Source organism: Garra rufa, chromosome 2 (genome assembly GCF_049309525.1).
Source record: "Garra rufa chromosome 2, GarRuf1.0, whole genome shotgun sequence".
Lineage (NCBI taxonomy): Eukaryota > Metazoa > Chordata > Actinopteri > Cypriniformes > Cyprinidae > Garra > Garra rufa.
In genome coordinates this window covers 1,474,552-1,484,666 of record NC_133362.1, presented here as the reverse complement: position 1 = coordinate 1,484,666, position 10,115 = coordinate 1,474,552, and the positions used below count along the sequence as shown (strand labels likewise).

General features: G+C 29.8%; 1 protein-coding gene across 1 annotated transcript in view; it reads left to right on the top strand.

The window, feature by feature from the left end:
• Positions 1-246: 246 nt before the first annotated feature.
• LOC141325792 (gamma-aminobutyric acid receptor subunit pi-like) overlaps positions 247-10,115 on the top strand; it is a 55,069-nt gene continuing 45,200 nt past the window's right edge. Inside the window, exon 1 of the mRNA XM_073834523.1 lies at positions 247-327. Coding sequence (XP_073690624.1) covers positions 284-327 — 44 coding nt within the window. The 5' untranslated portion in view covers positions 247-283. The remainder of the gene's footprint in view (positions 328-10,115) is intronic.

The following is a 10,115-nucleotide window of genomic DNA, read 5'->3' as shown; positions in this document are numbered from 1 at the left end:
AGAGAGTGTAGAAAATGGTCATAAAAATGACCCTTTAGCCACAATAAATCTTGACTAATGTTGTAAGTAGACCTTATAATATAAAAAATAGTTATAAACAGTATGAATAAAATGTATGCATCACTGACTGTCAATAAAGCGAAAGCTTCAGCAGTTTCAAAAGACTCTTTTACAGTCGTTCTGCTGCCGAAGCTGCAAAAGCAGAGTTTTGACCCGTTTCAATGACCTCCTTCTTTTCTTCTTCAGATAGACTCCAGCGGACTGAACCTCTCACCGTCTCACCATGACCTTCTTCAGCTCTTTATTTGCCCTTCTTTTCATCAGCAGGTAAGAGCATTGTGTCATGAATCAAACTGAATTTAATTGCGTTTTCTGAATTGGACTGTGCTGAATGTGCATCTCTTTTACTCTTTCATTGGAGAAATAAATGCATATTTTGATAGCAAATATGCAAGGGCAATATAATAGTACTCGAAAGGTAGACAGAAACAAAGGCTTGTAATTTCTTCCAGACGGATATTGGAGTCAGTGAACTATGTAAATGTGTTTTGTTTAAACTAATAATAAAACTAAATCTTTTGGTTAAATGCATCTTGAAACTGATGTATTTATTAAAGTTATGTAATTTATTGTTAATATTTATTATTTTATTAATTATTATGCTACTTGAAAAATAAATATTTATCAGATATGAGCATTTTGGCCAAAACCGATAACCGATACTTTTTTATATTTGGAAGCCGATAACCGATATATTTGCCAATAAAACTAAATCTTTCGGTTGAATGCATCTTGAAACTGATGCATTTATTAAAGTCATGTAATTTATTGTTAATATTTATTATTTTGTTATTTATTATGCAACATGAAAAATAAACATTTATTGGATATGAACATTTTGGCCGATACCGATACTTTTTTATATTTGGAAGATGACAACTGGTATATTAGCCAATAAAACTAGATCTTTTGGTTAAATGCATTTTGAAACTGATGCATTTATTACAGTCATGTAATTTAGTGTTAATATTTATTATTTTATAAATTATTATGATACTTGAAAAATAAACATTTATCGGATATGAGCATTTTGGTCGATACCGATAACCGATACTATTTCATATTTGGAAGCTGATAACCAGTATATTAACCAGTAAAACCAAATCTTTTGGTTAAATGCATCTTGAAACTGATGCATTTATTAAAGTCATGTAATTTATTGTTAATATTTATTATTTTGTTGTTTATTATGCAACATGAAAAATAAACATTTATCGGATATGAACATTTTGGCCGATACCGATAACCGATACTTTTTTTTTTTGCATTTGAAAGCCGACAACTGGTATATTAGCCAATAAAACGAAATCTTTTGGTTAAATTTATCTTGAGACTGATGCATTTATTAATAAATGTCATGAATCAAACTCATTTAATCTTGTTTTTTGAATTGGACTGTGGTAAATGTGTGTCTCTTTTGCTGTTTCATTTCAGAAAGAAATGCATATTTTGATAGCAAATATGCAAGTGCAATATACAGCGTGAATTTAGTACTCGAAAGGTAGACAGAAACAAAGGCTTATAATTTATTCCAGACGGATGTTGGTGTCAGTGAACTCTGTAAATGTGTTTTGTGAACTGATGCGAGCAGTGAAAACGATGGGAGCGTTTTCACAGTCTGCTTCACTGAAAAGTCCCTGACGGTGGTGTTTATAGAAACTGTGATGAGCATATACCCACGCACGCAAACATACATGTGCATGAGCCTGCGGCACATGCAATCGTCTCCATCGAGGAACGTCTCTGGGCTTGATACAGTAACCAGGAAATTAATATATTCTGACGCTTACCTAGTTCCCGCAGCGCTTTGAATCAGACGCTTTCATGCCTCGTGTGCCTGTCGTTCCCTGAGCTCCAAACTCCAGCGGCGTCTCTGATTATCATCAATAATGGAGACGAGGGAGCGTAGGCATGCTTTTCACATGTGGTGGCCCTAGGAAATCTTATTCTGTACATGAACACACACACATGCATCACACATGATTCAGTGAGCCTAAGAATTCATTAAACTAAATTGTGCTGAATAATGGCACTATTGTCATCTTACAAATGAAACTTTGCAAGATTAAAACTGTAATTTTCTTGTTTATTAAAGCTGCTTTGACACAAATGGTATTGTAAAAGCGCTATATAAATAAATGTGACTTGACTAGATTGGTGTGGTTTCTACGATCTGATTATGCTTATGATGCTTTTGAGAAATGCAGCTGTGCTATTTGTGAGTTTAGTCTTGCTTTATTAAAGGAATCAACTCGGTTTATTAGTTTGTGAATCAGACTACACTGGCCGTGCTGTTAGTTTGTTTTTGCATGCAAAAAAGCAAAGCACAATGCCATAGTAAAATTGTTTATTCATTCTTATTTGTCTTATTTATGTCATTACATTCACTTCAGACCGTACGGGTCTCCACTCTAATGAAAGCTTAATTTGTTTTGTTGTGTGTTGAAGGAAAAGTTATTATGGATATGCACATGCAGAGACAAAAACAGAAGCTGAGCTGCGTGTGTCATTTCATCCACTGATTATCAGAAAAAGGCTGCATGAGATTAAAGAAACGGTTGTCTTTTATCTTTAGCATGTCTTGCGTCATTTGCCAGTTGATTTGGGTGCTAAACAGAGAAAGGCTCTCAGAAAGAAAGGAAAACATTAGTATTCCACTTATCCTGCACATCGTTTACATCCTAAAACAGAAAGAAGACATTGAGTTCGCTGTGAATTTATTAACGTGTACATTTGGACAATTTTTGGTGGTCATGTTTGCATTGTCTACATGATTTTTAGCAATTGTGCAATTTACATTGTTTTAGTCAAATGCTAATTTTGTACCAGTGGTAAATGTAGATTCAGGACTATCCTTTTCATAATAAAGTAATGCATTTTTGGAGGCTGTGTTTTTTTTTTTTTTTTTTTTTTTGTGAATATAGAGATGACTGTAACAAACCTAACAATGTGTTCAAATAGTCTAGATTACGTTTTATTTAAACAAGTCAATATAGATTTTATCAGGGATGCACTGATATGAAAATTTTGTCAGATACAGATAACCGATAATTTTATATATTTGGAAGACGATAACCAATATATTAGGCAATTAAACTAAATCTCATGGTTCAATGCATCTTGAAACTGATGCATTTATTAAAGTCATGTAATTTATTGTTTATTGTGCAACACGAAAAATAAACATTTATCGGATATGAACATTTTGGCCGATACGATAATATTTCATATTTGGAAGCTGATAACCGATATATCAGCCAATAAAAGTAAATCTTTCTGTTAAAGGCATCTTGAAACTGATGCATTTATTAAAGTCATGTAATTTATTGTTTATTATGCAACACGAAAAATAAACATTTATCAGATATGAACATTTTGGCCGATACGATAATATTTCATATTTGGAAGCTGATAACCGATATATCAGCCAATAAAAGTAAATCTTTCTGTTAAAGGCATCTTGAAACTGATGCATTTATTAAAGTCATGTAATTTATTGTTTATTATGCAACACGAAAAATAAACATTTATCAGATATGAACATTTTGGCCGATACGATAATATTTCATATTTGGAAGCTGATAACCGATATATCAGCCAATAAAAGTAAATCTTTCTGTTAAAGGCATCTTGAAACTGATGCATTTATTAAAGTCATGTAATTTATTGTTTATTATGCAACACGAAAAATAAACATTTATCAGATATGAACATTTTGGCCGATACGATAATATTTCATATTTGGAAGCTGATAACCGATATATCAGCCAATAAAAGTAAATCTTTCTGTTAAAGGCATCTTGAAACTGATGCATTTATTAAAGCAATCTAATTTATTATTAATATTTATTATTTTATGATTTAATATGCTACTTGAAAAATAAACATTTATCAGATATGAACATTTTGGCCGATACGATAACCGATAATAGCTCGTATTTGAGTTACCGATATATTAGCCAATAAAACTAAATCTTTTCGTTGAATGCATCTTGAAACTGATGCATTTATTAAAGTCATGTAATTTATTGTTATTATTGCATTATTTATTATACAACATAAAAAATAATCATTCATTGACCTGTGGTGATATATTGTGCATCCCTAGTTTTTATTAATTTTTATTATTATTATTATTTTTTTTTAGTTGTTTTAGTACATCAAGTTAAATTAAATGAATATTAGAAATTTTGCTATGGAAACTAGCTGAAGTAACAAGGTTTTTATATATATGTATTTTAAAGATTTTTAAAATTTCAGTTAATGTTTATTTCAAGCATGTTTATTTTGTTTAGAATGTTTATTTTATAATGTTAAGTAAATTTTGTTTTACAGTTTTAATTTTATTTAACTATGTAACAACCCTGCTGATGCCCATCTCCATCTGATGCTTTGAGTCTGATGTGTTTGAGCTCTAGTGAAGCCACTCGGGCGGTTTGAGAGGCGTTCACTGTTGGATATGTGTATGTATATGTGAGGTTACGGAGGCTGTCCTTGAGTAACACGCCTGTGTCTTGTTTTATGTCTCTTTCTTTCACCCTTCTGGGACAGAATGATAATTTTTTCTTTCTTTTTCATCTCCCACTTTCCATTTGCTGGGAAAGAACAAAGCAAGAGAAGATCCAAGAGTAGCAGACAAAGTGGCTCTTGTCACAAAACACAGTCTTGTTTAAAAAGCCCAGACAGATGCAAACACGTGAAAAACTAGAAAACATGAGAACTGTGTGAAGTAATGTATAGAGGAACATTTTATGTAGGTCTCATTTATGGTGCAGGCTATATATAGTTTATACCAGTGTGAACTTTTATATTGTGTAAAACATAAAGGAAACTTCCATATATTATGGATCTCGATCTGCTACACAACATACTGTATACAATGTTTGAAATCTGGGGTTGGTAAGATTTCTTAAAGTTTTTGAAAGACGTCTCTTCTGCTCACCAAAGGCTGAATTTATTTGATAAAAAATACAGTAAAAAATGTGAAATATTAATATAATTTAAAATAGCTATTTTCTATGTGAATATCTGTTCAAATAGAAAAATGTAATTGATTGCTGTAACCAAAGCTGAATTTTCAGCATCATTACCCCAGTCTTCAGTGTCACATGATCCTTCAGAAATCATTCGAATATGCTGATTTGCTGCTTAACAAACTGATTATCAACTTTGAAAACAGTTGTGCTGCACAATATTTTTTGTGGAAACCGTGATACATTTAATTTTTTTAAGTTTTTTTTTTTTTAAGGATTTTACAGATCCTTTTTTTAAGGATTTACAGAAAAAAAAAACTGCATTTATTTTAAACAAAAAATCTTGGTCTTCTTTTGTGTTCCAGAAAAAAAAAAAAATGCTAAGAAATGCAGTTAAAAAATGTTCAAAATAGTTTAGATAACTATAGATAACTAAACTATAATTGAAGCTAAAAACATAAAAAGGTTACTTAAAAAAACTTGGTAAAAAATAAATGTTAAAAGAAAAAAGATATAAAAAATTATACAATATTTATAAAATATAAAAATATATTGCAATTCAAAATTAAATAAAATTAATAAAAAACTATTTACACACAAACATACACACACAGATGTAATTAATAATAATAATAATTAAAATTCAAATGTAAACAAAGTTTTTTTTTAAAATAATAATAATAATAATAAAGTAGTCTAGATGTTAAAAATGCAATGCAAAAATGAATCGGCCAAAGGGGAATCATTTTAGCTAATACCGACTTAACGATTTAATAAATAAATAAAAAATAAAAAAATATCTACATTAACATTTGTTGATAAGTTGTTGCAAGCCTGAGGAAGGTTCAAAGACTATAACATTATAAATGTCTTTACTGTCATTTTTGATCAATTTGATGAGTATTAATTTCTTTAAAAAAAAAAAAAAAAAAAAATACTGACCTCCAAACATTTAAATGGTAAAATTAACTTTTTTTAGCTTTATTTTTCTTTTTTATTAAGTTTTTAGTAAAAAAAAAAAAAAAATCAACGTTTTTTTCAGGTTTTACTGTTTTTTTTTTTTAGTTAAAATAAATTAAACATAAAGTTAAACACACAGTACCTTGCATTATCGCGCAACAATAATGATCCCACAACCTGACCTAGCATCCAACCGACTATATTACTAGATTAGTTCATCACAAATTGCATTTGTTTCTCTTTTGTGAGTCAATTTGAACAAATGTAATAGTTGAACATGAATACGTGGCTTGGTAGCCATAGATGAATCTCCTTCAGTGCTTCCTTCAGTGAAATCATGAACATTGTCACAGCACACATGCTAAATGAGAAGATCGTCACAAGCGAGTTTCCCTGCAGGCTGAAAATGAGCTTCTCAAATACTGCCGGCGGCCTCAGCGAGGGATTTCACACACGCGCCAGCGAAGATAAGGTGGATTAATGTGAAATGAAATCCTAAAAGCTACTCGTGTGCAGCGTATCACAAAAAGACATGAACATACACTCACCCACACACTAACATACGCACATGAGAGCATCTCCAATCACTGGACAGATGAAATCATGGATTAACCTCTCATTAAGAGATGAGAAACATGATGTTCTTCGCCAGAGCTGTGTTGGTATTAGCAGGCATCTTTGACCCTCTTATGTAAGTCTTAAATTAACCAGAAGATTTTTATTTCTAGGAGAATTTTTTCTTATTTCTGAAGACAGTTAAACAGGCATTAAAGTGAAACTCGTACAGCTTCACATGAAGGCACATGATGATTTATTGTTACTAGTGGTTTCCTGTGGGGTTTCATGATGATGAAATTTTGACCCGCAAAACCTTAATCATATATTAAGCTTCTTAGAAAATCATTTGTGGTGTTTGAATATTTTCTGAAGGAACCCATTTGCTAGTGTAACATGTTATATGTAGGGTACAACGGGGCTAAAGGTGTTCTGGGGTAAAAGGCAACTTTGATATTATTTTCCTCTCAACCACTAGATGGCAGAAAAATGTGGCAGATACCGATATTTTTTTATATTTGGAAGCAATAACGATAAATTAGCCAATAAAACTAAATATCTTGAAACTGATGCATTTATTAAAATTATGTAATTTATTGTTATCATTTATTATTTCATTATTTATTATACAACATGAAAATAAACATTTATTGGATATGAACATTTTGTCAAATACCGATAACCGATATATTTTTTTTTTATATTCGGAAGCCGATTACCAATATATTAGCCAATAAAACTAAATCTTTTGGTTGAATGCACCTTGAAACTGATGCATGTATTAATGTAATTTATTGTTAATATTTATTATTTTATTATGTATTTCCCAACATAAAAAAATAAACATTTATTGGATACGAAAATTTTGGCAAATACCGATAACCGATATTTTTTTTTAACATTTGGAAGCCGATAACTGATATATTAGCCAATAAAACTAAATATTTGGTTAAATGCATCTTGGAACTGATGCATTTATTAAAGTCATGTAATTTATTATTAATATTTATTAATTTATTATTTATTATGCAATTTGAAAAATAAACATTTATCAGATGTGAACATTTTGGCAGATTTCTTCTTAATGATTTTCAGTTTTGTTTAAGATAATTATAGCAGCAGTTTTTAAATAACGAAAGATTATGTAAAAGTATGGTATTTGGGGTAAAAAGCACCCCTGATGTTGGGGCTAAAAGGCACAATAATTAACATGATATTTAATAGATAGCTGACTTTTCTATTTTGGAAAATATAATATATCCAATGAAACCAACATGCTATTAATCATATATAATAAAATATCATTTGTTGTTACTACTGTAAACTGTATTAAATTATTATGGGATCTCCTTCGATGCTTTTAGAATCTTTACATTTAAAAAAAAGATTTTGTTTCTGTATTTTAAAATATGTTTTATACTCTTTTATTGTTCAAAATAAGCAGAAAATAGACAAACGTTCAAACATTAACTGATGCCCCAAAAGGAAAAACCATGCGTTAAGAGCCTTTTGGAACTTTTGGAATTTGAAAACATGGGTAAATTTAACTTATTTTGTGTTCCGGGAATCTTCTGTAGCCTCTGTAGGGCAGTACTAAATGAAAAAATATGATATTTAGGCAAAATAAGAAAAATGTACACATCTCCATTCAGTTGTCCTCAGTGTGAAAAGATGGATCTCAAAATCATACAGTCATTGTTGGAAAGGGTTTAAATACACAAAAATGCTGGAAAACCAATCATTTGTGGGACCTGAAGGATTTTTCTGAAGAACAGCAGGCAGTTTAATTGTTCAGGACAAACAAGGGACTCATGAACAAAACAACTATCACTAAACAAAAAAACACAGCTGTGGATCATTCAGGTAACAACACAGGATGGGTTGTAAGGGGATGTAAACTTTTGAACGATGTCATTTCTATAAATGTAAACATCTTGTATGTGAAATATCATCTTCAGGTCAGTACTAAATAAACAATAACATGCATTTTGCATGATCTCTCTTATTTTGGTAAAATGAACATTTTGCAAATTCTGAAAGGGGGGTGTAAACTTTTAAATGACAGTTAATTAGTATTTTGCTGCTGTGCTGTGATCATTAAATAGAGTATTTTTATCTCATCTAATGATGCTGGTTCCTGACAAGATGAACTTTATGCAGAAGTTTAATACCTCACTAGTAAGTAACAGTGATGCTTGACTTGGCAAACGCTGCTAACTTAATTGCCTGTTTCTGGGAGGTTTGTACCAAATTGATCCGAAGCGTTCCAAGCTCCCGCTTCTATAAATGATCCTCAAATATATAACTTTTTTTCCTCTCAGAAACTTTTAAAATGAGAGCAGTTGCCATAGCAACCATCCTGAGGGATTCTCTAATGCGCCGCTCAAATACAGCCAAACATAGATAGTTCTCATTTACTCGCTCAAGTTGCTGTTATTATTATTTTCCTGTGTGTTTTTTTTTTTTTAAGAGCAGATCACACAACAAGCCAGACAGTTTAAAAAAAAAAAAAAAAAAAAAAAGGTGAGGTGTTGAGGCAAACATGTGAGTGATGGCAGAGATGTGATGTTAATTTATTGTCCTGCTGATTAATGAATCTTGTTTATTTACCTCATTTGCTCCGGCAGAGCAAAATGAATAAGTAATTGTCCTGGTGCGGTGATTTTCCGGATGATTAACTATAATCTGACAAAACAAACAGCAAGAAACACTCTGAGCATCCAGTCCAGGTCTGAAAAGTCATTGCATGTAAGTGCTTTGTTGTTAGCTGTTTAAATATATATTATATATAAAAAAGATACATATATATGTATATACACTGCTGCTCAAAAGTTTGATTTTTAATGCTTTTTAAAGGAGACTTTTCTGCTCATCAAGGCTGCGTTCATTTGATTAAAAATACAGAAAAAAACTAATATTGTGAAATGTTAATGGAGTTTAAAATAGTGGTTTTCTATTTTAATATACTTTAAAATATAATTTATTCCTGCAATGCAAAGCTGATTTTTCAGCATCATTACTCTTTAGTGACACATCTTTTAGAAATCATTCTAATATACTGTTTTATTATCAGTGTTGAAAACAGTTGTGCTGCTTAATATTGGTTTTGAAATTGTGATCCTTTTATTAATTAAACTGTTAAAAAGAAAAGCATTTATTTGAAATTATTTTTTTAAACTTTTGTAACAATAAACACCTTGTTCAAAGTTTGGAGTCAGTATATATAATTTTATATTGTATACTTTATTATATTTTTTCTAGTTTTTTATTTGTTCATAATTTATAAATATATATACAATTTAATTTTAAATATAATTTTTATATAATTTAAATTTTATTTTATATATATAATTTATTTATATATATATATATATATATATATATATATATATATATATATATATATATATAAAATAAAATTTAAATTATATAAAAATTATTGATTTTATATAGATATTTATAAATCATGAAAAATAAAAAATTAATTATATTTTGCTTATCAAAGTTCCATTTATTTATTTATTTATTTAATCAAAAATAAAAAAGTATTAATTTATAAAAAATATT